The following is a 26,241-nucleotide window of genomic DNA, read 5'->3' as shown; positions in this document are numbered from 1 at the left end:
AAGTTGCTCAGTTCTTCCTTACAGGAAAATTCCAGATCGGCTTTGGAGATGATTTTGATGTCTTTCCAAACACTTTCCTTCCAAAGGGTGTAGGGTTCATGTTTTCTTTTCCGTCTTCCCTACTGTGCGCACCTGCTGTTGGGCAGGAAGTTAACCCTCTTCTCTCAGGGCAACAGCTTGCATGAAAAGACTGGCACATTTTCTGTTTATTCCCATACGTGTTCACTTGGCTCTTCCTCGATAGAAACTGGCCAGCACCTAGAGGGGTCTTGCTCAATGTTGTCTCTCCACACAGGGCACATCTTGTGCAAACGGAAAGAGCCGCATAATGGTTTCCTCTTTTAATGAAAAGAGAGGTGATTTGAGCGATATATAGATAGTGGAGTGGTGCCTATGCATAAACACCTGGGATCTGAAAAGCCGGGGCTGACGGCAAAGCTGGGGTGGGAAGCGGGGGTGGAGACAGACACAAAGAAAAAGCAAAGGGGAGAACCGTGCTCATGCTGGTCTAATTACAAGGACCTGCACGGACAGCCAGAATCAGCCAGCAAAGTCAGAGAGAAGCTTTTGTAAGGGAACTAAAGAAAAGGAAAAGAGGAGGGAAGCAAAGAATACCTGTGAGTTGGCTTTTAAGACAGGGAACCCATGGGAAACTAGGAGCAGGAGACATGTCATTTCCTGTTTGTGGGTGTCTAAATGCATGACCCAGAAGGAGAACGTCAGGGTTTCCCTGAAAGGGAACTCAGAGAGGGGCACCTGGGTGGCTCAGTCGGTTAAAGCATCTGACTCTTGATTTCTGCTCAGGTCATGATCTCATGGTTCGGGAGATCGAGCCCCACGTTGGGCTCTGCGCTGGGCGTGAAGCCCGCTTGGGATTCTCTCTCCCTCTCTCTCTGCCCCTTCCCTGCTCTCTCTCGCTCTCTCTCTCAAAATAAATAAATAAACTTAAAAAATAGAAGGAAAGAAAGGAGCTGGGAGAAAGGAATTCCAGAAACAGGGAAGGGACCAGCTAGGAGAACAGGATCAATTTGCATTTTTGCAATATGAAGATTGCAGAACCCCTCCAACTTGAGGCATGTGCATAACTAGAAGGTATTTCTCTTACCCTTGGGAGTGCCCTGCTGGTTTGAGTGAGGGGCCTCTGAGTACTTTGTCTGTGTTGGGTCATCTGGGGAGGGAAGACGTAAAGTACTTTGTGATTAATACTGATTTTTGTGGTTGAGGGTATTTGTCTAAATGATGTCTCCTCTTGCCTTTGGCTTCTATAGATTATTCCCTGGGCCTGAATGACTTGATTGTTTCCTCCCTTGAGCTAACGGTCCATGTGGGTGATTCAGCCCTGATGGGGTGTGTTTTCCAGAGCACAGAAGAGAAACGTGTGACCAAGGTAGACTGGATGTTCTCATCGGGAGAGCACGCCAAGGTAACAAGGAGTAAATACAACTCTGTGGTAGAAACCCCTGGCCAATGGTGTGAGGACAGCACAGGGAGAGGGAGAATCAGGTCATCAGGTGCCATGAGGTGGTGTTGTCAGAGTTTGGGTTCTGAAGCTTGTCGGAACTGAGCCTCTTCCTTGCTCGGCCCTTTGGCCGTGCGACCCACTGGGCCAGTAACTCCACTTGGCTGACCTTCAGCTTCCTCATCTGTGACGATGAAAGTCATTATCATAATGGTAATGCTTACCTTTTGGGTCCTTGAGAAGCAATGAGAGACGTGCCCATGAAGTTCTTTTTGTTTCTTTTCTCGATGTTTGCCCTTTGTAGAGTAGTTTAGGTGGTTGGGAGGGCTGACAAGGGTGAGAGCATTGGTCTAGACAGAAGAGGCATAAGAATGATGTCACAATAATCTTTTTTGGCGGGGAGAGGACCAGATTCTTTCGGCATTCCATGCCCCATTCATGTGCCGGGGAATCGTCTCTTTCTCCTTCATGGCCGCTTCAGGTGTTGTGATTAGAAGATGAAGCATGGCCGAGAGGGGGTCTTTCATGGGAGCTCTTTGGAGTGGGGAATTGTGTATACACCCCATCAGAGATTCTGTAGAGATGCCTGTATCTCAGGATCATTTGTGGAATCTATCCTAAGTAACGTGTTACTAACGGTAAGGTCCCGAAGTGTACAAACGAAATACTCTTTATGTAGCTCATAGCATGTTATTCCTTTAATACTTTTCTCACTCAAATTTTTATTAGTATTTTGTATTATGAGAGGGATAGGCCCATGGTGTACGTAGAAATAAGAATTTCCCAGGGCTCCCCTTCCCAGCCTGCAAGCCAGTCCGTGATGATGACTCCTTCTCAAGCTGTATGATATGCTGCCTGGAAGAGGGCAGAAGGGGGGGTGGGGAGTGATGGCCAACCTGCCAGGGACCGTCACCACTACCGGTCTGGGGGATTGCCCCAAGGCTTTGAATGCCCTTGAATCCAGGGGCCATAGCGGAAAACGGGGTGGAGATGAGAGAAGGTGTTCAAAAGTTGTGAGTTTGAGTCCCCAGAGTGACCTTCAGAGTGGATGTTACATTTTACCTCAGACTGTAAGAAATGGATATGTGTGGACCATAGTCCGCCATTTGTGTGTGAAATAAGGCACAGGGCCTTGTTCAAGTTACAGTGTTACCTGGCACCAAGTACTTTTTAACCCTAAGGACAAGGATGATGACAAGTACGATGGCGATGGTGATGATGCCGTTGCCTCCACAGAACAGGGTCTTTTGCATCCAGACTCCTGGGTCTGGTGCCCGTGACTTTAGATTTTCCCCCCAATGTTGTGTTGCCCTCCAGGATGATTATGTGCTATACTATTACGCCAACCTCAGCGTGCCTGTGGGGCGCTTCCAGAACCGTGTGCACTTGGTGGGAGACATCTCACGCAGCGATGGTTCTCTCCTGCTCCAAAATGTGGAAGAGGCCGACCAGGGAACCTACACTTGTGAAATCCGGCTTGAAATGGAGAGCCTGGTGTTCAAGAAAGCGGTGGTGCTGTATGTTCTACCAGAAGAAACCAAAGGTATGCAAATGCTTACCTAGAGAAGGGTGAAGGGGCAAGAGATCTGATGTGCAAAGAGGGAAGGGAACCGACTTTGTTGAACAAATGCCAGCCTTTGGTCTAGACCCTACCACAGAGTGAATCTGCGATAGTTGGTGTTCTTTTTTTTTTTTTTCTTTTTAATTTTTTTCTGTTTATTTAATTTTGAGAGAGAGAGAGAGAGGCAGACTGCAAGTGGGGGAGGGGCAGAGAGAGAGAGGGAGAGATGGAATCGGAAGCAGGCTCCAGGCTCTGAGCTGTCAGCACAGAACCCGACGTGGGGGGTTCGAACCCACGAACAGTGAGATCGCGACCCGAGCCGCAGTTGGACGCTTAACCGACTGAGCCACCCAGGCACCCCAGTAATTGGTGTTCTTTAAAGAAAAATCTTGACAGTGGTAATTTTATTATTACCTTAAATGTGTCCCATCATCATGAAAATGCCGTGGAGGAAATATTGGTCTTTTCATTTTACAGATGAATCAACTTGAGGCTTAGAGAGGCTTAGATGTGACTTGTCTAAGGACGCGTGTTTATTAAATGGCGCATCTAGTACTTAAGCCCTGGAGCCTCTGACATCAAAGCCCCTATTCCTTTTACTCTGTCCTGGTGGTACTTCCCGTCCGTTATCCTCAGTGACGCTATGTCCATATTTAGTAGGTTCCTCTGGTAAGCGTTCTAGGGGACAGAAAAGAAATGAGAGGATCTCGGTATCTTCTTTGGACTTCATCTTCCCATTTGTAAATGGAGGGTGTGGCTTCAGTAGACTGGTGGTGTTCAAACTGTGCTGTGTAGAACCCTGAAGTTCCAAGGAACCTGGTAGGCTGTGCAAAGGGTGAGAGCAGGGCAAGGGTTAATAGAGGATCCGGTCTAATAGGACCTCAGGCCTCCAACTGCAACCAAAGTCCTTTATCTTTCTCCTGTTTTTTTTTTTATTTTTTTATTATTTTTTTTTTTTTTTAAATTATTTTTTTTTTTCAACGTTTATTTATTTTTGGGACAGAGAGAGACAGAGCATGAACGGGGGAGGGGCAGAGAGAGAGGGAGACACAGAATCGGAAACAGGCTCCAGGCTCTGAGCCATCAGCCCAGAGCCTGACGCGGGGCTCGAACTCGCGGACCGCGAGATCGTGACCTGGCTGAAGTCGGACGCTTAACCGACTGCGCCACCCAGGCGCCCCATCTTTCTCCTGTTTTATTCATTGGGCTGCCAGAGAAGATTTTGTTTGAAGAAAGAATTCTGCTGCCTTAAAAAAAAACCTTGAAAACCCTAGAATTAGATGTATTCTTTCAAAGTGTTGAGGGACGAGTCTACGGTCTCGGGAAAGCTTGCTAGAATCTGGACCTCCTCTCCTCCCCCAGCTGGTTTGGCCCGCTGTGTGCGCCTCTTTGGTGATGCCCATCACGCCTGCCCAGATGTGTCTTCCCTGTTCACCTGGGTCTGTATTCTTTGTCCTCTGACCAGCCTTGGACCCCCTGCCTGGCGCAGAGTAAGCCATCGATAAACATTTGTCGAATGAGGGGCGCCTGGGTGGCTCAGTCAGTTGAGCATCCGACTACGGCTCAGATCATGAGCTCATGGTTTGTGGGTTCCAGCCCCACATCAGGGTCTGTGCTGATGGCTCAGAGTCTGGAGGCTGCTTCCGATTCGGTGTCTCCTTCTCTGTCTCTCTGCCCCTCCCCCATTCATGCTCTGTCTCTCTCTGTATCTCAAAAATAAAAAATGTTTTTAAAAAATTAAAACAAACAGACATTTGTCGAATGAATGAAATTCTGGAATTAGCACCCTTCACTTGGAATCCTGTTTCTAAAAACTGGAGCTGTAAAAGGGATTGTAGAAGGTAGCCTCTGACCTCCCTCCTAAACTTTTCTACTTTTTTTCCTTTTCTTTTTTGTTTTAAAGTTTATTTATTTTGAGAGAGAGGAGGGGGAGAGAGTATCCCAGGCTAACAGCACAGAGCCTGTTAGATGAGGGGCTCGATCTCATGAACCATGAGATCATGACCTGAGCTGAAATCAAGAGTCAGACGCTTAACTGACCGAGCCACCCAGGCGCCCCGCCCCCCTACTTTCTTTCAGTTGACGTTTTTCTTTTGATTTCAAAGCTGTAGTTCTCCAGAAAGGAAATGAATCAGCTATTTCCCCAAGGATCATCTTTGGGCTACTCCTTTCTGCTTTGTCCTCTGATGCCATGCCCAAATGCTTGTCCATACAAATACAGCCTATAAAACAGGAGCCTTTTCCCTCTTTGAAGAGACGCAGAGGCCATAAAGTAAAAGAAGCCAATTTCAGAATTGCAAAATCCATGGACACAGGCTAGAACAATTTTAGGGTTTGTCAGATATTTCCCCCGTAGCCAGTGGAGCAACCTGTATTTATTTTTCCCTTGTGGCCGGAAAGGGAGTAGAGCCAACTCCTAAAAATCTGCCTGCTGGCCACTGGAAAGTTGTCCAGCTTGCTTGGTGGAGGTTGTCTTCCCCCATGTGAAGTCATCTATACTTTGCTCTACAGAGTTTACTCCTCAGTTTATAATTTTTCTATGCTCCTGCTACCATTTAGAATTTTTTCCATGATCCTATTCCTTCAATTCCTTTTTCCTCATAGGTTTTATTTTAAATATCACAGACAGTATTCTTGCAAACAAAAATAGTATTAACTTCCTGTACTTTTGCTCTAGAACCAGCCATCCTTCCACTTACGTGAGGGGGCCCGGTACAGTGAGTGAGAGCTTTTGCGCGTTTCTTCACTTAGGTCTGGGGTGTGTGCTTGCTCAGCCTTTTATGGGCCGTGTGCCTTTGGGCGCTTTCACCTTCTTCCTCTGCAAATGGGCAAATGTTAGTGCATGTCGCAAAATATTGCAATGACTGGCTGATATGTTACATACACCGTGTCTGGTGCAATGAAAGGTGCAGAATGGGTCAGTTATATTTACTGCATTTTAAAAATAGAGCTCAGTTGGTGAAGCGTCCAACTTCGGCTCGGGTCATGATCTCACGGGGTGAGTTGGAGCTCCACATCAGGCTCCTGGTGAGAGTGCAGAGCCTGCTTGGGATTCTGTCTGTCTGTCTGTCTCTCTCTCTCTCTCTCTCTCTCTTTCTCTCTCCGTACCCCCTTTCTCTCTGCCTCCCCCTCCCCACTCACTTGCCATATCTCTCTCTCTCTCAGAATAAATAAATAAACTTAAAAAAAAATAGAGTTCAGCTCTTAATGTGCTGTTGGATTTAGGGGGACCTTCCCTCCCTATCCGTCTTCTTTGGAGTGAATTTTTGTTACTTTCAAAATGACTCCCTCCATAGAGTTTCAAGTTCAGAATATTTTCTTTTGCTTTCCTCCTATTGTGCATCTCCCCTGCTGGGCAGGAAGTTCATGTTCTCCCAGAGCAACAATTTGGATGAAAAGGTCGGCTTAGGTCCCGAGTTTGCTCCTTCATGAGCATTGCTTAATGCTCTTTTGAAGGAATTCTGTCCAGTTAAGCCCTAGGCTTGTGTCTCCCCAAACACCATCCTGCCTTTCATTTCTTAACTGACTTTGGGGTTGATTTGCGTAGCATATTCTTGAAAAATCAGAATCATTTTGCTAGCTTTTTTTTTTTTTCAGGGGCCCCTTGAAACGATTTACGCAGTAAACACATGATGGGGTCAGTTGCGAGTACAAAAAAAGCAGAAAGAAGACTCTAGGAGTTGGGAAGCCAGAGGCAAGGGAATCTGTTGGGGGAGTGGGGGCAGGGATTAAAACAGAAAGACAAGCCAAGAGAAAAGCTGTCTATTGTCTTGGCCTAATTAGCAAGCAGTCCTGTGACCTGTACCATAGCCAGAGCTGTCTTAAGCCAGTCCTAAGACAACCTGTAAAAAGAAGGAAAGAAATTGAAGAAAGTCACCCGTGATTCAGTTTTTCAGCTCAAAGAGCCAGTGGGTTATATATAAGCATGAGAATTATATAACTTTCCACTTCCTGTTTATGTTCGGCACATGTGGGCTTCTAAGCCGGTGATCAGAAAGAGGGGGGCTTCGAGAAAAGAAGAAAGAGAGAGGGGGCTTCAGGATTGTCTGTCCTTTCTTTAGTATAAACCTGAAGTTGAGTTGGGACTGGAGAGAAATTCTGGAGAAGGGGAAGGAGCAGGGAATTAAAGGGGATCAGAATGTGTTTACCGTAGATTGAAGACCCCTCAGAGTTGACGTGTGTGGGTAGCCACGGGTATTCTCTCAGCTGTGGGGTGTCATGTGAGTGAGACGCCTCTGAGTGCTTTGTCCACACGGGATCATCTGGCTCATCTGCGGAGTGAATGTGTGCGGTATTTGGGGGGTGGCATGGGTTTTATGGCTGAGGATCTTTGGCTAAACGTGATCTCTTCTGGAAGTTCTTTGACTTCTGTAGATTATACCTTGGGTTTGACTTGAGTTACCCTTTTATCCCCAGAGCTCATGGCCCATGTGGGTGAATCGACTCAGCTGGGCTGTGTTCTCCAGAGCACAGGAGAGAAACGCATGACCAAGGTAGACTGGACGTTCTCATCAGGAGAGCATGCCGAGGTACAGGAGAAAGCACCACTGCTGTGCTGTCGAAGCCCCTGGCGGATGGCGTCAGGACGGTGTGGGGGCAGGGGGAATCGGGGCGGCGGGTGCCGTGCGGTGGCGGCCTTGCAGGGCTTGGGCTTTGGAGCTTGTCAGAACTGGGCCTCAGCTCAGCCACTTGGCTGTGGGCAACTTTAGCTTCCTGGTGGGAAAAATGGCTCTGATGCAGATGAGGAAGAGGAGAAGGATGATATTCTTGCTGCTGCTGCTGCCTGCTCAGCTTTTAGGGCCGTGGGGACACGTGTATTGGATCGTCCGTGCAAAGCATTTGTATGTGACTTGGCCACTGCCTTTTGGTTTCCTTCCTCTTTTCCCTTCTCTTTGTAGAGTCCATGGGAGAATGAGGGGGGGTTGACTTTGGTGGCCTTGTCTCTAAGCTCCGGGCTGGGCATAAGAATCGTTGCATTCTTATTTTTATTTCGGTTATTTTTATAAGTTTTCTTCTGTGCCCCGCCGCCCCACTTCTGGGATGGAGGGAATTTTCTTTGTCTCTATGGGTGCTTCAGGTGTTGGCGTTAGTAGGTCCTGGGGGCCAACGCGCAGACTAGTTCATGGGAACTTGTGTGCAAGCAACAGGTGAGTTCACGAGACCATAGGCGTCCTTTGTGCCTGCTGATGTACATGTGGGGCAAGGTGCGCTGCGGGGGATATCCCAGGTCGGTTACTGTTAATAAAAATTAAGGTGCAAAGTTTATAAAAGATTTATCTTTTCTAAATTAAGACATATTCCCAGCCACCTCTGTTAAAAAGTCATTTGTACTCACTCGATTCCTGTATGCCGTCTGAGTGGGCCTCATGGTGGCATATGGGGAATTACATGTGGCCCCAGGTTCACCTCTGGGAGCTTGTCATGCGTTTCGATGTCAACTGCTAAGTGAGTCACAGCAGAAAATAGGTTGAGAATGAGCCTTTTGAGCTGTGAATTTAAAACACAGAGAGGTTTCGCATCCATGTTTGTATCTGTATACCCATTTCCTTTTCTTAAAAGCCTTAAAAAATGTTTTAAGTTTATTTATTTATTTGAGAGAGACAGAGACAGGGTGAGTGGGGGAGGGGTAGAGAGGGAAAAGGAGAGGAGAGAGAGAGAGAGAGAGAGGAGAGAGAGAATCCTAAGCAGGCTCCTTTAACAGGTATTTACTTACTCATTTAACAGGTATTTTAAGCACCTATGTAGCAAACACTCATGGCTCCTGCCCTGATGGGAGACTTACGATCAAGATCAAGGGAGATATACAGTAAAATAATGAGGAAACAAATACATGCTATGTCAGGTATTAGTAAGAGCTATGAGGAACAAGAAGGCAGACGTTTGTGGTTCTTACTGTATATAGGTGGTCAGAGAGCCCTCACTGAACAGATGACATTTGAGCAGAGATTTGAAGTGAGGGAGTAAACCATGTGTATTTTGGGAGGGAGGGATGTCCCAGGCATAGGGAGCAGAAAGTACAAAGGCCCTGAGGCCAGTACTCAAGGAGAGCAAAGAGGCCGGTGTGGCTGGAATGAAGTGGTGAAGTGACCCGAAGAGGCAAAGTGAAGAAAAAGTGTAAGATGAAATCAGAGAGGAAAATGGAGCGGGGCAGATCATGGAGAGCCTTGTACTTTTAGCAGAAATGGGAGGGGGCATTGGAGGGTTTTGAGTAGAGGGGTAACATGATTTAACTTCTATTTCCTTTTTTTTTTTAACATTTATTTATTATTGAGAGACAGAGAGAGACAGAGCATGAGCAGGGGAGGGGCTGAGAGATAGGGATACACAGAATCCGAAGCAGGCTCCAGGCTCTGAGCTGTCAGTACAGAGCCCGTCGCGGGGCCCGAACTCACAAACCGCGAGATCATGACCTGAGCCGAAGTCGGACACTTAACCGATGGAGCTACCCAGGCGCCCCTTTTTAAAAATATTTTTAACGTTTATTCATTTTTTTTTTTTAATTTTTTTTTTCAACGTTTATTCACCTTTGGTTTATTCATTTTTTGAGAGACAGAGCGTGAATGGGGGAGGGGCAGAGAGAGAGGGAGACGCAGAATCTGAAGCAGGTCCAGGCTCTGAACTGACAGCACAGAGCCCGACACAGGGCTCGAACCCACAAACCGCGAGATCATGACCTGAGCCGAAATTGGACGCTTAGCCAACTGAGCTACCCCGGCGCCCCTTAACTTCTATCTCTAAGGGCTCATCTGCTGAGAATAGACCAGTTTGGAGAAAGCAGGGAGACAAGTAAGGAAGCTTATTGCAGGAATTGAGGTGAGAGATGCGGTGGCCTGGGTCAGAATGGTAACCATGGGGGAGGTGAGAAATGGCTAGATTTGGGATATCTCTTCAAGGCAGAGGTGACAGGATTTGCTGAGGGATTTTCCATGTGAGTTTAAGAAAGCGAGGAGTTTAGTAGGATGACTTCAAGATTTTTGGCCGGAGCATCTGGAAGAAGGCATTGCCACTTACCAAAGTGGGATGGACTGGAAGGGGCTGGTTTGGGGGAAGAATGTGGAATTTAGTCTTAGACGTGTTTCCAGGGTCTGTCGGAAATCCAACTGGGAGTGCCGTAAGAAGTCAAGGCGCCCTTGTGCTTCCTTTTACGGGAAGGGAAGGCCTCTTGTGCCACTCTCCTCATCCTTTTCTGCCCAGGGGACAGGCGTTCACGGTTCGGTGGTGTCCTTCACAGTGACACAGGCTGTGCCCCTGTGTGTGTGCATGGCCTCATGTTGTCTGATATTTCACTGCCCACACACGCAGGGCCCTGCACGTCCTGAGAGCCCCCCACTCAACCTTGCCCATGCCCCGACCCCCTTGGTCTTTGCAGACTCATACTTTGCCTTTCCCTTCTAGGAGGAGGTTATGTTACGTTATTACTCCAAACTCAGGGTACCTGTGGGGAACCCCCAGAACCGGGGCCGCTTCCAGAACCGTGTAACCCTGGTGGGGGACACCTCCCGCAATGATGCGTCTATCATGCTCCAAGGAGTGCGGGAGTCTGACAGAGGAAGCTACACCTGCAGTATCCACCTGGGGAACCTGACCTTCAAGAAAACCACCGTGCTGCACGTGATCCTGAAAGAGCCCCGAAGTATCTGACGTTCGGCTGGGGAGGGATGGGGGGCCTCGTAGCGGGTGGGCATGGCCGGGACTAGGGTGAGGCCAGAGAGGCATTCAGGGTGCAGAATTTCCGGGGGCGTCTGTCTCTTACAAGCGCTTGTGCCCTGGACTTCAGTGGCCTTGAGAGTGGCATTTGGAGCCCTAGGCACCTTGCTTGCCTCGCTCTAGTTCTGGCCCTGAGGATGTATAAGGTCAAGGGAGCTAGTATTGGTGAACACACGCCTTCTGCCGAAACCTCACTCGTTGCCGGTGTGATAGGCTGATGGAAAGGTACAGGAGCTCAGAGGTGGATTGGAGTTGGTGTCCGAAGCCACTTTTTACTTGGGTGCTGTATGCTCCGTAGTGGGAGGGAAAATGACCCTGAGCTGGGGATAGACAGCACCAAACAGAAACAGGAAGAGACCGGAGCCCCAGACAGAGGTGTTTCTGTATTCTGGCCAACCCTGTACATTAAAGCCAGTGGTATGTGGGAGATAAAGACTCGATTGTGTGGACGGAGAGGGTGATCGGTGAGGGGTTAAAGTTAAACCAGAGCACAGGTAACAGTCAGGATGTGGCCTGTGGACTTGCCTTTCGCTAGAGCCCTTCGCTGGGGGTTGGCTGGCGGTTTGTTGGGGGCGGGGAAGTGAATGAGGCCAGAACACAGCTCGGTACCTCTGACCAGAGATCTGGGTCGATGGAAGCACCTCCCTGTAACAGCACAGGCTCCCAGCCGGAGAGGGAAGCAGGACAAATGGCTTTCTTCACCTCCTCACGAACATGAAGTCGTGTTTTCCACTTCACGGAGGAAATACACGCCATTAGTGGGAGCTCGCTCAACCTCCAAGGCCTCCCCACCCGCAGGCCTACCTCCATCTGCCCTCCTCCTTACCTCCGTCCTGCCCCCCAAGGCTCCCTTCCGCCCCGGGCTGATCCGAACCTCTGTGCTCAGGTGACGTGTTCTCCCCTCGGAACCTCGTGCTTTCTACTGGCTTCTGCTCCTCGGCCTATAAATACGCTCAGCTCTTCCTCTTACCTTCTGTCCTCGTCTACTGTAGCTCGCACCCGGTGTCTTTCTTTCTCTCTTAAAGCAGACACAACTCACATACCGTACAGGTCATCCATTTAAAGCATGCAACTCAGGGGTTTCAGAAAATTCAGAGTTGTGCGACCATCACTGCAATCAGTCGTGTCTTTCTTTCTTGACTTAGCCAAGTAGCTTGCTCAGAGGCTGAATGTGGTGTTCTCCTCTGTCACCTCCACGAATTCTGAGTGCACTGCAACCTGTCCTTCTGCTCCTGCCTCTACTTACCTCACATCACTAATGGTACTCTAATCGCCCGTCCTCAGTCGCCTTTACCCGAGTAGGATTGGACACTGCATCCTCTCTGTATTCAGTAAATATTATGTTGGGTTCCCTTCTTCTCTTCTTCCCTCCTTGCCTCCTCTCTCCTTCCCTCCCTTCTCCATCCCTTCCTACCTCTCTCCCTCCTCCTCCCTCCTCCCTTCCTTCCGTCCTTTCCCTCCTTCCTCCCTCCCTCCTCCTTCCTTCCTTCCTCCCTCCCTCTCTCCCTCTCTTCCTTCTTCCCTCCCTCCCTTCCTCCCTCCCTCCCCTCCTTCCTCCCTCCCTTCCTCCCTCCCTCCCTTCCTTTCTCCCTCCCTCCCTTCCTTTCTCCCTCCCTCCCTTCCTTTCTCCCTCTCTTCCTTCCTCCCTCCCTTCCTTCCTCTCTTCCTCTTTCTTCTTTCCTTCCTTCCTACCTCTCCCTCTTCCCCTCCTTTCCTTCTTTCCTCCTTTCTCCCTTCCTCCCTCCCTCCGTCTCTTCCTTCTCTCCTTCCTTCCTACCTCTCCCTCCTCCCCTCCTTTCCTCCCTCCTCCCCTCCTTCCCTTCCTTCTTTCCTTGCTTCCTTCCTTCCTTCCAAATTCTAGTCAGATATTCCACAGATTCCTCAAACGCAACATATCCAAACCTGCCCCTGCACACGTCTCCACGGCTCATCTCCAGCTTATCTCCTCCACCTGCGTTAACGCCGTCACCATCTACACGGTTACCTAGCCGGATGCCTGGGAGTTGTGCCTGATTCTTCCCTTTCCCATGACCTCCAATCTAACAGGTCAACAGGTCCTGTCATGTCTACTACTGATTTTGGGTCTGCCTTCTTTCCAGTCCTATGCTAGGCTCTGGCTGTCTTCCCCTCTGGCTTGGCCTGCAGGCCCCCAACATGTATCTGCTCTCATCGTTGGCCCCCGCTCTCATCCGTCCTGCGGCTCTCGTGCCATCCTGTCAATCACAGATCTCCGCATTCTGTCCAGTGCTTGGAATCTTTCAGTGGTTTCTCCATTGTCTACAGAAACAAAAACCAGACTCCTGGCTGGGATAATCAAGGCCCTTCATGACTGGGGACTCTGTTATCTATCCAGCCTCATTCTCCACTGTACCCACGAATGCAACCTTGAACCAGACCCCCAGAACGATGTTCTACTTTCTGAATGTACCATCCTGCCGGGCCTCCAGACTTTGCACATACTGTGCCCCGCCATCCTTCCCCATATCGTCTGCCCAGCAACCTTGGATGTTTCCTCAAGGGTTTTAAACTTTAAAACTTTTGCTGAGGAATTCTCATCTGCCCCCCGTAGAAGTGGGGTACCCTTTTTCCTCTGTGCCCCTCTGTGCCCCATGTGGACTTCCATCATAACACCTAGAGCAGTCTGTGGTTCTCTGTCGATGTGTTTGTCCCTCTTCTTGAGATTAGGGACCACGCGTTGTCTCTGGAGCTTCCGTGCCTAGTGATATCTGGCACCTAGGATGTGTTTACGTACGTATTTAGGAGGGACATGAGGAAATGATGAGGGGTGCCATATGGGTAGAAGTGCCCCTGAAGGCCTTACTTGGCATTCTGACTATGAGGCTGGGGTGTTGTAGCATCTATCCTTTTGAAAGCAACCACTTTCTCATAGAAAGATCCACAGCCTCTGAAGCATCTGTTCTTTTAGTTTTAAGATAGAATTGTTAATGTAAAGGAAACTCTGCTGTAGGTAAGGTGCCATTCTCTTCTCCCACCCACCTTGATCTATCCTGTAGGGGTGAGCAAGGGAGCCAGACTCGGCTCTCCATCTAATGGGGACCGCTGGAGTCCCAGGGTTTCCCCATGGGATGGAGTCTGGCTTTCTCCCCCAGCTTCCTGACTTGGCTGTTGCTACTTGGTATAGAACTTGTGGGACTCTCAGCTCTTTTCCCGAAGCACTAAGACCCTCTAATTGCTTTTCTCCTTTCCCAAGCATTGGTGACCCCAGCAGCCCTCAAACCTGAGATCCTGGGTGGTAATCAGCTGGTGATCATTGTGGGGATTGTCTGTAGGCACTATCCTGCTGCTTCCCGTTCTGATATTGATCGTGAAGAACACCCCAGGAAATACGAGGTACAGGGCTGGGTTGGGACGCTGGTGGTACCTCTAACCCGAAGTGGGAGAGTGACAGCACCCTAACCGTGCCATTTTCCCCAGAAGGGGGTTACTTTAAAATAGAATCATTTGTGGTTGTCAAATTAGATGTCATCTAGGTAGGGACCCCCACCCCCTGCTCACCGTGCTCCAGAAAGTCCTTGCACGTCCCCACACCCTCTTCATTCACTTTGGTATTTCACAAAGATTGCCAGCTCTTTTGTAACTGGTGGCCTAAGGAGAGCATTATTAAGAGTATAAACCTTTTGCAAGAGCTATAATGGTGCCAGTCCGTGCCTGAGAGAAATGGTTTTTGGATTATCCGCAATACCCACTTCACCTCGAAGCGCAGATCTTGGTGCTCCGACCCAGCAGCAGTGTTTCATTGGCCATTGGCAGGCCCATGGCCCCCCCACCCCCCATTTACCCAAGTGTTGATGACGAAGTCTTGTGGCTGTCTTGTAGAAATGCCGCTCACGGGCAAAGGCCCCCATTCAGGCTAAGTAGTTCTGGCTTCTGAGTCTCTTTTCCCCGTAAAACACCCATCCCACGGAAGGTGCTGGCGTGCCTTCTGGGTTTGCACCTTGCACCTCCTCCCCCCGGGGCCTCGCTGGCTCGGTTTGAGCTTGGCTGGCCTCTCCAAGGGTCTTTACGCTGGGCATGAAAGTGGCACTGAGCCCAAAGTTAGACACCCATGTCAACTCACCTACCCACTCTGGGCCTCAGTTTCCCACAAAATGAAATCAGTGCTTCCGTGTCTACTCGCTTATCCTAAAGAAATAAGCAGACGGCTATGCTGAGATTTGTAAACACGGTTGCTGTAGCACGGGTGATAATCGAACACTGAAATCATCCTCAGTGACGGTCAGAAAGGTAATGATTCACCGCACAGGTGTTCCATTCAGTGACACGGTGCACAATCCCGAATGGGACGACATGGAAAGATGTCCCAGAAGCAGTATTACAGAATGTATGATACGATCTCATTTTATAAAAAAAGAAAATTATATACAATAAACATATCTTGTGTGAGTGCCCCTAGGCCCGTATTGAGAAAGTTTGGGAGAATAATTCCCAAGTATTGGTAGTGCTGTTTGGGAGAAAAGAGAAGGTAGGTCCCCTGAGGGTGGGAGGTTTACTGGAACTTCAATTTCCAACTCTCTGTGTTTCTTTTGTTTTTTAAAATGTTTTATTTATTTATTTGAGAGAGCGTGTGCGTGTGCGGTGGGGAAGAGGAGCAGAGAGAGAGAGAGAGAGAGAGAGAGAGAGAGAGAGAGAATCCCAAGCAGGCTTTGTTCTATTAGCACAGAGCCTGACTCAGGGCTCAGACTCACGAACCCTGAGATCATGACCTGAGCTGAAATCAAGAGTCAGACGTTCAACCGACTGAGCCACCCAGGCACCCCTCTCTATGTTTCTTTATTATTTGAATTATTTTACAATGAGAACACACAGCTTTATACTCAGATAATATGCGAAAAATATTTGCTCCACTTAAAGACAAAAAAAATCCGGTTTCTTTTCTAGCTTCAACCCTGATTTTATTATTATTATTATTATTATTATTATTATTATTATTATATATTTTTTAGCTCTTGCCTAGGCCAGAGCAGAAAAAAAGGAAGTGTATTCAGTGGCAGATGCAGAGGGCAGATGGTCAAGAGATCAAAGGCCGAGGGCTGGGAAGGGGCCAGGGCTGGCCGCTCAGGGAGTTTGTGGCGCCAATTCTGCTCCGCCTCCCCCCCCCTGGATGGCCAGGAACCCTTTGAAACTGGGTGTCGCTGAGCTTCTGGTCGCCCCTTGCTGGTCCAGCTACATCTCCCTAGTCCTCGGTTGTGATAAAATCTAATGCCGTGGTCCTCACTGTTAATTCACTTGAAAGTGTGTGGGCAGAAAGATGTTAGCTAGGTTAATAGGGAAGTCAACGCTGCTGTTCAGCCCAGACCATCTCCAGAATCCCTTCCCGCCCTTCATCAGAGAGATGCACTCCTCAGGTTTCGAGGTGGGCTGACTGGTGCTGGCGGTGGGCATCTAGAGAGAATAGTTCCTCCTCTGAGGTCCCCCTCTGCACAAAGCTCTGTGGGGTCTCCTGCAGGGACTCTTGAACATACAGTGCTGGCCGGTTAATTCCCCATGATTTTCATGCCTTGCAGCTCAGGAACGTCCACAACCCTGGTGAAAAGCCTGGAGAACATACAGAAGGCTGATCCAGAGGTAAGGGAAGAACTCTACCGTTCTGCTGCTGGGCCCAGCGCGGGGCCGGGTGGATAAGGCTCTAGCATTTCAGGTGGTGCCATCAATTCCTCTGTGAACTATCTTCCTCAGTGTTATGTCTCAGCATGCTGGCCGGTGCTGGGCACGGAGCAGGGGCTCAGGAAATCTTCAGTAAGGGAGTGAGCGAGAGCCCCCGGGGTGGGAGTGGGGTGGGGCTACAGGGCCTCCTGGTAGGGCTGGAGGAAGGAGCACTGGACTCAGAGCCATTTGTCCTGTTGTAAGGTCCAAATAACCCGATGATCTGCAAGAGCTTCATCATCTGTGGCATCATGAGGGAGCCATGAGGGAGAATTGTGGTGAATTCAGGAGTCAACAGTTCAGATGAAATCATTCAGGGACCTTAAGTAGGAGGATCAAGAAGTTCCTTCTTCCATAGTTAGTTTGTAATGGAGCTATAAATAATTGCTATTAGAGACTGAGAAATGAATTCATGTTCCTTGGACGTCCTTTCCTTTCCTTTTTCCTTCCTTCCTCCCCCCTCCCTCGCTTCCTTCCCTCTTCCCCTTTTCTCCCTTCCTCCCTTCCTTCCTTCCCCCTCTCCCTCCCTCCTTCTTCCTCCCTCCCTCCCTCCCTTCCTTCCCTCCCTTCCCCTTTTCTCCCTTCCCTCCCCTCCCTTCCTCCCTTCCTTCCCCTTCTCCCTCCCTCCCTCCCTCCCTTCTTCCTCCCCCTCCTCCCTCCCTCCCTCCCTCTCTCCCTCCCTTCTTCCTCCCCCTTCTCCCTCCCGTCCCTCCCTCCCTCCCTCCCTTCTTCTCCCCCTTCTCCCTCCCTTCCTCCCTGTCCTTCCTTCCTTTAAAAACTCCTCTTTGAGTATTTACTTTTCCATCTTTTGGCCTGTTTGTGACCCAAGAGTAGATTTTGTCGCAACTGGGGCCTCAGAAGCCCAAGAATTTATCACTGGATGACATCGCCTCCCCAAATAGTGACAGGAATACTACCACCGACCTCACAGATGTGAGATTCAGGGAGGGCTGTTCCTGCCACATAAACCCTGTCAAAAGAGATAACCGCAGTTAGCTGCTGATCAGTGCCATCGTGCCAAGCCTCTAATTAGAAGGAAATAAGCACAGGGTACAAGTATCTGGCAAGATAAGGGTTCCCTGCTGTTCCCTAAATGGCCATCCAAAGATGTTTCTCTTTTGAAGCAAAGAATTGGTTCAGATAGTGCTCTTTGCCGACTAGCCAATTTTCTTAATTTGGGGGAAGACTGGGGACTGAATTGTCATTATTGACCATAATTTCCTAGCTCTCAATAACCCTCTGGTGTTGATGCCCTGTGAACAGTAGCAGATGGCCATTTTCTCTGGCATATAACATTTGCCGATTTTGGGGAACGTTTATCCCGTTTCTCCCCCCATCCCCCCCTCTAGAACATGTTTACTCCTCAATAACCACACGGGAGCTGATTGAGGAAGAAGAATCGAGTGGAAAGGCAGAGGCCACCTACATGACCATGGTGAGAGCGGTTCTGGGCCTGGCTGAGCCAGGTGACGGGGGTTGGAGAAGGAGCTGGCGAGGGTATGGCAAACTCCTAGGCGGTGGGCATGGCTGGGTCACCCAAGGAGGTCACTCTGCCGAGGGCTACTGCCCTGTGATGCTTTCTAAGTAGTAGGGAAGTCTGAAATGCTGAAGCCCTGCTGGGTAGAAGACCAATCTTGCCTTCGTACCCAATCTCGAGTAGTTAAGCGTCACTAGGGCCAACGGTGATGGATTTTAGTGGCGAGAAGAGGCACCTTTATCAGGCATGAGCAAAGTACCCCTGCCTCATTGGAGGTTAAACACAACTAATAAGGAGGGTACCGTAGATCCTTGGACAAACGTTGTGTGGCGATCTTCCTTCCTATCCAAGAGTCCCTTCCGGTTCTTCCCTTTTTATTTATTTATTTATTTATTTTATTATTATTTTTTTTTTTTTAATTTTTTTTTTTTAACATTTATTTATTTTTGGGACAGAGAGAGACAGAGCATGAACGGGGGAGGGGCAGAGAGAGAGGGAGACACAGAATCGGAAACAGGCTCCAGGCTCGGAGCCATCAGCCCAGAGCCCGACGCAGGGCTCGAACTCACGGACCGCGAGATCGTGACCTGGCTGAAGTCGGACGCTTAACCGACTGCGCCACCCAGGCGCCCCTTATTTTTTTATTTTTAAAAAGTCTTTAAAAGTTTATTTATTTTGGGAGAGAGAGAGAGAGAGAGAGAGAGCGCGCGCGCGCGCACCAGTGGGGGAGGGGTGGAGAGAGAAGGAGAGAGGCTGAGGATTCTGCACGTCAGCCCGGAGCCCAATGTGGGGCTCGAACTCATGAACCGTGAGATCATGACCTGCGCAAGATCAAAAATCAGAGGCTTAACCGACTGTACCACCCAGGTGCCCCAATTCTTACATTTTTAATTCTGTGACTTACGATGCTTGGACATAACCTGATCGCCAGGAAGGCTGCCTGCTGCATTCCATACAATAATATGGAGTCGGATTCCTTCTTTCCCTTTCCTCCACTCCACAGGGAAGTATAGCACGTAGAAAAGGCAACTGGGGCGCAGTGAGTAGGAATAAGGACAGAAGGGGTGGGCTGGCGATGGGCACGGTACTATTTGTAGACTAATTATAGGCACCCCGGCCATGAAAGGAGTGGTGTTCTGCTGGGCCCAGAAAGGCTGGCCTCTTGCTTGTGTTTGTTCCCGTCACAGCGGCACTGAGAACACATGACTCCCAGATGATCGCGGCAGAGAAGGACCCTGCCAAGGAAGTGTGAGATCAGGGACCTGGCCTGGTTCCACCAAGTGCAACAGTAGCTCCACTCCGAAGTTGCGTGTAGTCATATTTACCCCTCTGGCCTTCTCCTGCTACTGCCCTGTGACGCTGTGGTCCCTGCCAGGCCTTGTCCGGCCTCTCAGAGACCTGCTGATGACATTTGCATGGTAGCTGCTGCTGAGTGCGTCCTCACCTGGGCGACACTATCTGCAGAAACTCTGTGAGGTCCACCTTCCCCATGTTCAGTGTAGGTACTTGGATTGAAACTGGAAAACAGCACTTCTGTCCTCTTGAAACGGAACCGAATAAAGCAAGGGGGATGAGAGGCCAAAGCCACAAAACTCAAAGGCCTTTAGGAGCTGGTCAAGTTATTTCTAAAGACCGTGTGCCAAATTCAGTAAGTGTCCGGACAGATTTTGGCCCGCAGGCCATTTGTCTGAGACCTCAGGTATAGAGGTGATACTCGATTAGGGAGCAGGGATAACAATAAACCTGCAATTTTGTTGTTGTTGTTGAATTGATCATATTTATTTCAGTGAAGGGGGCACCACGCCTGTGTCCCCTTCTCTGAGGCTGTATGGCATACTGGTTGATGTCACAAGCTTTGAAGCTGGACAGATGCGAGTCCAAATCCTGGCTCTGTGATTTAGAAGCTAGTTGGTCCTGGGAAGGTAACTTAGCTTCTCTGAGCCTCAGTTTTCCCATCCTTAAAGTGAGAAGACGACTACCTCCCTCCCAGGTGGTGAGGATCTAAAGAGTTAGTGCTTGTGAAATTCAGAATTGGGCCAGATTGATGGAGAGAGCTCAATAAATGGCAACTATTATGATCAAAATACTTACAAATGTGCTCTGTTTCTTCCCTCCCTTCCCCTGCAGCACCCAGTTTGGCCTTCTCTGAGGTCAGCCCCAAATAACCCGCCCGAAGAAAAGTCAGCTGGGGGAATCCCCAAACCAGAGCAAGCCTTTTGAGAAGAAAGGAGAATTCCTTTCGTCCTTAGCAGTGGCACAGACTCTGTCCTCTGTGTGTCCCGAGTCACTGTCTGGTCATTCCGGACCCCTGCCCCCACCCCAGTTGGTTTCCTGCCTCATTGGTCAAAAGGCTGAAGAAGGAGGGTTCAGAACCTGGCAGAAAGACGGGACAGCTCGGGAGGAACGGGCTTCGATGGAGAGAAGCATGGCGGCGCTCCTTCCGGAGCGGGATACTGGCCCTGGGGACCCTGGCCGAGCCGCCGCAGTGGCCTCCTGCATTCCATCAGGTCCTCCCCTTGGATGTTGTTCTCCGTGGATGGGTTACTGGGAAGAATCACAGAAATCAAAACCAACCCAAATGGTTCCTTTGGCAAATTACCCCTAAATAAACGTGGCTTGTGGAAATCATCCTGTTTATGCCCTGGCTGAGGGGGGAGTGGAGTCTTTGGTGAGGAATTTAGAGTCAGGAGTCCCTCAGACTGAAGTGACTGCAGGCCAGTTTTGGCCCTGGGACAGTGTGGGAGTGAATGGGTTGGAATGAATGTGGCTCGAGGATTTAACCCGGCAGCTGTTGGCCTGGCTGGTATCAGAATGGCCGGTGGCTCTTTCCTGGGCCTCACCGGAGGCATCCTTGGTGGAGTTTGGGCATCTGTCTTTTTCAAAAGTGGAGCTCGTTGGTTTGCCAAAAGTAGACGGCCGCCGAGTTAACTCTTGGTCGCAAGGGGGAGGTCCCTATATGTTTGGTACCATTGTAAGATGTAACGAGGTTCGTTTCAAAGATCCTTTGGTTCTGGGCTCCCATCTCTAGCCTGGGCTCTGCTCAGGCCTCCTTTCTTCGACTGCTGAGGCCCTTCCTCGTTCTCTGTACCCCATCCTTCCCGCTTAGCCCTTCAGGGCGTGGAGTTCTGGTCCAATCTCAAGTGCAGCTACATTTTTGAAGGATTCCCCTGACTCTCCATACATCAGGACCCTCTCATTACACGCCCATTATTGCCTCTTTCTCTTTTACCAACTGTTCTTGGGTGTCTACTCGGAGGCCTATAGCCTCATTTTCGTTCTTGTGCAGCATGGCTAAGAGTCGTTAAATGTTTCCTTCTCACCTGTTAGCTCTAAATAAGGAGGAGTCAATACTTTGCAATATGTGCATCCTGTCCGAGACATATCAGAGAAGTGACACGTATTGCCACGATAAGTACAGTGAGCAGAGAGACTCTTTCATATCCTAAGGATTCATGGAGAGGAAGTGATCTCATTTCTGGGCTATTAAGTAACATGCTCTCCTGGGCTAAGGGGTCCCTTTCCACTTCCTCAAATATTATCTGCAGAGGATGAGGACCTTCGGGGTACGGAGTTAGGTGGACGGATGGTGATTTTAACATCTGATGTTCTGGGTCAAGAGAATAATTAGGGTAAGAGCTGGAGGGTGGGATGTGCAGTTACCCACACGCTCCTGCAGAGGGCGCTGGGGTCGGGGAAGTGGGGGCAACCCCCCCCCTCCAGAGTTCCACGTGCCGGAACTGGAAGTTGATTCCTTCAAAGTTTGGTTTCCATTCTGGGTAGAGCAACTGTAATTGAGGAGGGGGAAGAGGAAGCCTCCTTCTGTCTCTCAGCCCAACCTCCCCACAAATGTCTCATTTATACACAGGCCTCAAGTCAAGGTTGAGAGTGGAAATCCACAGCTGTCACATACTAATTTTGCCTAAAACTATAACGGCCACCGTGGGACCATCGGAAGAGCTGCCTGCTCCCTCATGCCCTCCTCCTGCGGGTGGTTCTCTATTCAATCCAGGAGCATGAAGGCATATGGAAGAGGGAATGGGCTTCGAGCTCGAACAAGCCTGGTTCAAAACCCTGGCCCTGCCTTTTGTTCTTTCCTCGTATGGCAATTGGTTGACTCAGGATTTTGAGGCTGTTTCCCTATAAAATGGAGACCCAGAGGGTTTTTTGTGGCGACTAGATGAGGTGGTTTAGGTGCCAGTGCCTGGTGTGGGCCCTCCATCCCCTTTCCAATGAGTTCCTCCTCAGTTGGATGTCTTCTAGTGATTCCGTCCCCATCTCTCAGTTACCTTTTAGGTTCTGTGGGCAGGAAGTGCTTGGAACCCCCGCGCACACCCGAACCCCTCGTATCCCACCCAAAGGAAAGAGAGAGCTCCAAAGCTGAGCTGAGGGGAGGGTTTGCCCAGCTCCCCAGGGGGCACGTTTGGACGGTTGGGAGAGCTGCTGGAAACTTGCAGGCTGGATCTCCTTGTAGTAGACCTTTTAGCAAGCAGTTTTGTTACTTGATTTGTACTATTTTAAGTCCCTAGAACACCAGATGCTCCCATGTTCAAAGGCTTCCAGAAGTACACAGGCTTTTGCCAACAGAATTGGCCTTGAAGGAGTAGAGCGGGTGGGGCCACCCATGAATAATAGAGAAGCTAGCAGCCTCAGAGCTTGGCTAACCAGAACTGAAAACACTTCAGCCTGTCCACTGGGAACCTGGAGACGTACCTCCCGGAAAGGGCATGCAGCTTCCGCCAGCCCTTTAGTCTTCGTTCCCCTTGCCACCCACTTTTTCCTCCTTTTGGCCAGTCAATATGGTTACATGTCTACACTGGCAGTTTGTTTGATAAAATACTAGCGCTGTGCGTGTGTGTGTGTGTGTGTGTGTGTGTGTTTGGGAGGGGTCTTGCTGCCCCTGACTTAGTTAGTCAGAGCCAAAGAACCTTAGGTTGCAAGTTTTGTCCCCACACAGACCAGTTATCCTCTTACTAAGCATAAACACAGTTTCTAAGCACTACTGACCTTTTGTCTTAGCCAGATGGTTTGCAAATGTGGTCTGTCTTCCTCAAGGGAGATGAGGCGGTCCATCACCACTTCTGTAAAACTCAACTCCCAAACGTACCTTCTTTCTCAAAAAATAAGGGAACTCAGAGTTTTCTCAGCAGAGACCTTTCCTATTTTGTAGATGGTGCAAACAACAGAGATTTGCCTCTCCCAGGACTTTCAGATCATGTGTTCATGGCCTCCTGAGTTTGGGTGCCATCTTGTCCACCCATCCATGCCTCGAATTTTCTTTTCATGATGGAACCCTCTGCTCCATATACCTTTGTATTTCTTGCTTCTGAGCCTTTGCTCTGGGTGTTTCCCTGCCTGGAACTCCCTTTCCCTTTCTGCCTGCCCAAATCAACGTTCTTTCAAGGCCCTGCTTCAGTCCTGCCTGAGTGGATTATTTCTCCCATCTTCCCAGATGTCTCTACACTTACCAGATTTTATCTCCTCATGTTCTCTGTTTGTTTTATGAGTGTGAGGCTTTATTTTCTCCAAGAGATCTTAAGCTTTTAGAGATCCTGCTTTGTGTGTCTTTTCTTACATCTCTTCTGCGACCACGTGGGGTCCATCCCTTGTTAAATAGGATTCCCGGAAATGGCGTGGAACAGCATGTACCGGGAGGCCTCCAGTTCGGGTCCTACCATGCCTTGGCCGCATAAGTTCTGGCTGACGGAGTTTCTGCCCTTTCCCCAGATGTAGACATTTATTCTCATGTGCTCAGGGACCAGTAGAGGCTTAGCTCAAACTCTAAATAAGACCCAGTCCCTGTCCTTAAAGAGCTATAGTTTAGTTGGGGGGGTAAGATGTGTAAACAAAAGGTGACAATATTTTCTGACACCCAGGCAATACCAGGCTTGCCTTTGTTCCTGTGCCCCCTGGAGAGGGGCGCTTATACCTTTGTCTCCCTATCTAGAATGTGAGCTCTCCGAGAGTGAGCTGTATCTCATTCATGTCGGAGTCTCTAGCTTCTAGTCCTAGTACACGGGGGACACCGAATAGATACTTGTTTGCTGAGCGAGAGAGTTGATAACAAACGAGTGAAATGTACCCCGCGTCACAGGCGTCTACATCTCTACGTCTCTACGTCTCTACGTCTCTGCGTAGAGAGAAGAGGTACGAAGAAGACAAAGAGCGGGTGAGTTGGTAGCCGCTTTTTGAAGAAAGACTAGGAGGTTGCTGAACAGACCAGAGAGGAAGGGCATTCCGGGAAGAGGAGACAGCGAAGGCAAGGACACCAAGGTGTGAAGTCCTGGGTCAGAGAAACCACCTGGTGTGCAATGGCTGCAGAAGGGCACGGGGCGGAGAAAGAGAGTGAGTAACGATGATCCCTTCCTTGGTGGTTTCTCATCGGGCAGCTGGGGTGCTCTGCAGATCCTGAGACCAGCATTTCCTCCTAAGCTTGTCCCTGCTTACCATCCCTTCTCCCCAACCCCCGACCTGGCTTCTCACCGCCCATGGCTCACGGGATGCCAACCTTTTAATACGAGTTGAAGTCAGGACTTCAATGTGCTCAAGATCACCCGGAGATCTTATTAAAAATGCAGATTGTGGTTTCTTGGGTGTGAGGTGCGGCCTGGGAGTCTGCATTTCTAAGGAGCTCCCATGAGATGCTGAGGGTGCCGGTCCAAGGACCAACCACACTTCGAGAAGTCAGGCTTTCAGGCGAACTACCTAGGGAGGCTCTCTGTAGCCTCAGTGAGGCATTCCAAGGGGCGAAAAGGAAACCACCTTCCTTTGGGGTTATTTAGAACACTGCTTCTCCCAGCAGGTAGGTGATTGGGTGTTGTCCAGTAAAAAGTTAGGGGGTAAATGGCACCGGGTAGAAATGCCAAAAAGCAGGGCTTCACCTCCTCAATAGCCCGTCTTTGATTACTGGTGTCTATACTCTGCAAAATACCTCTTTGAGTTTCAGCTTCCCAGCCTTTTACTGGCTCCTGGGGAAGCTTTACGCTTTTGGAGCAAATGGGCATTGGGAGGCCCGAGCGAGCGAGCCATGAACGGTTGCCAGGTCTGTCTCCCCCCGCGGGACCCTGCCACAGGCCACCGCCCCCCTGATCGTTTGACCCTGAGTCCTGGAGGACTGAGTCGCTCAAAGGCCGTCCTGTTATAAATCACGCACCTGGTTTCTCTTAGCCACATTTTGGAGAGAAGCAGAGAGGTCGTGTCTTATCTTATGTCCCCAGCCAGGATAGAATTTCTGGTCCCTGTGTGAGACCCAATGAGCCGAGTAAGCTGCTTCCCTGAGCCTCTGGGCTCCCTCGACTGCATTAAGGAAAAGGAGGAGGCCGGCTACGTCAAACCAAAACTCTCTGGCTGACATGTGCCTGCGGCAGCACGGTGGCTGAGTGGCTGTTCCGCAGACACAGACCGGGACCGGCAGAGCGGAGGGGCCCGGCTGGTGGCAGGGCCCGGGCTGGTGGCGAGGTCTCTCCCTCCTCTCCCTCCCGCACACCTGGGAGCCCGGCCGCTGCGGCAAGGAGGCCCGGGGCCAGAGGGCAGCAGGGATGGGGACCGGCCGTGGCCACTGGAGGACAGTTTTCCCTAGGCCGCCCCTCCTCCTCTCTGCCCCTCTGCCTCCGGTGACTGGCACCCAACCCTGGCCACCTGGCATCTCCCAGCCTAGCGGCTGCGGCTAGATTTTCCCTGCCTTCACGATGATGTCTGCTTTTTCCCCATTTCCTCTTCCAATCCATTCACTCGGTCGTTGGCTCGCTTGTTCCTTCATTCATTCGGTCGCTCGTTCATTCGTTCGGGCGGGCTCCTGGCAGCTTTGACTCACCCTTGTGGTGGAGCGTCCGCTCATGAGCCAGCGCTGCTCCGAGCTCCCATTCGGTTTCCTCCACACCCTGCTTGGGGCCACCTTCCTCTTGCATCCTATGCAAAGGTTCCTTGCACGCTCCCTTGTCCCTTCCGGTCTTCGCTCTTCTCTTCCCCGCGCCTCTGAACAACCCGAGAGAAGGACTTGCGGTCTCCGCCGTGGGCCGTGTAGAGTACCGGGAGAACCCAGTGTTTCACACAGGCCTCAGCTTGCGTCCTGCCTCTGCCTCTGCCCTTGACGGCCATACGTAAACTGGGGTCGGTTCGGTTCTGTCCGCCGCAGCGACGGGGCCTGGGACAGGTGGCAGTCCAGAGCTGACGGCCAAGAAAGAATTCTCGAGACGTCTTCGGTGCCAGAAAAGGTGACTCCGTTAAAGCACGGGGACGGGACCCTGGGCAGAAAGAGCTGCCCCGGGACCGTGAGGAGAGACTGATTACAGACTTGGGAGCCAGGGGAGGCAAAGGCAAGGGGGAGTTTCCAAAGTTTATATACTAAAGAAGACTCACAGGAGAGCGGAGGCCTAG

The 26,241-nt window shown here is 50.1% G+C and overlaps 1 protein-coding gene and 1 long non-coding RNA gene across 2 annotated transcripts; one reads left to right on the top strand and one right to left on the bottom strand.

The window, feature by feature from the left end:
- Positions 1-1,268: 1,268 nt before the first annotated feature.
- On the top strand, positions 1,269-20,496 carry JAML (junction adhesion molecule like). The gene is given in 10 exon segments (XM_030331749.1): positions 1,269-1,423; positions 2,777-3,002; positions 7,437-7,549; positions 10,416-10,653; positions 13,939-14,015; positions 14,017-14,078; positions 16,253-16,313; position 17,221; positions 17,741-17,826; positions 19,996-20,496. Coding segments are annotated over 10 exon segments (1,038 nt in total). The 5' UTR covers positions 1,269-1,342; the 3' UTR covers positions 20,089-20,496.
- Positions 20,018-23,671, bottom strand: LOC115524949. Its single transcript, XR_003972270.1, has 2 exons — positions 22,873-23,671; positions 20,018-20,820 (listed from the first exon to the last, which is right to left on the bottom strand). It is a non-coding gene; the product is annotated as an uncharacterized LOC115524949 (long non-coding RNA).
- Positions 23,672-26,241: the final 2,570 nt, after the last annotated feature.

This window comes from Lynx canadensis, chromosome D1, assembly GCF_007474595.2.
Source record: "Lynx canadensis isolate LIC74 chromosome D1, mLynCan4.pri.v2, whole genome shotgun sequence".
Lineage (NCBI taxonomy): Eukaryota > Metazoa > Chordata > Mammalia > Carnivora > Felidae > Lynx > Lynx canadensis.
Note: the sequence above shows the minus strand (reverse complement) of the source record. Positions and strands in the feature narration are given on the sequence as shown.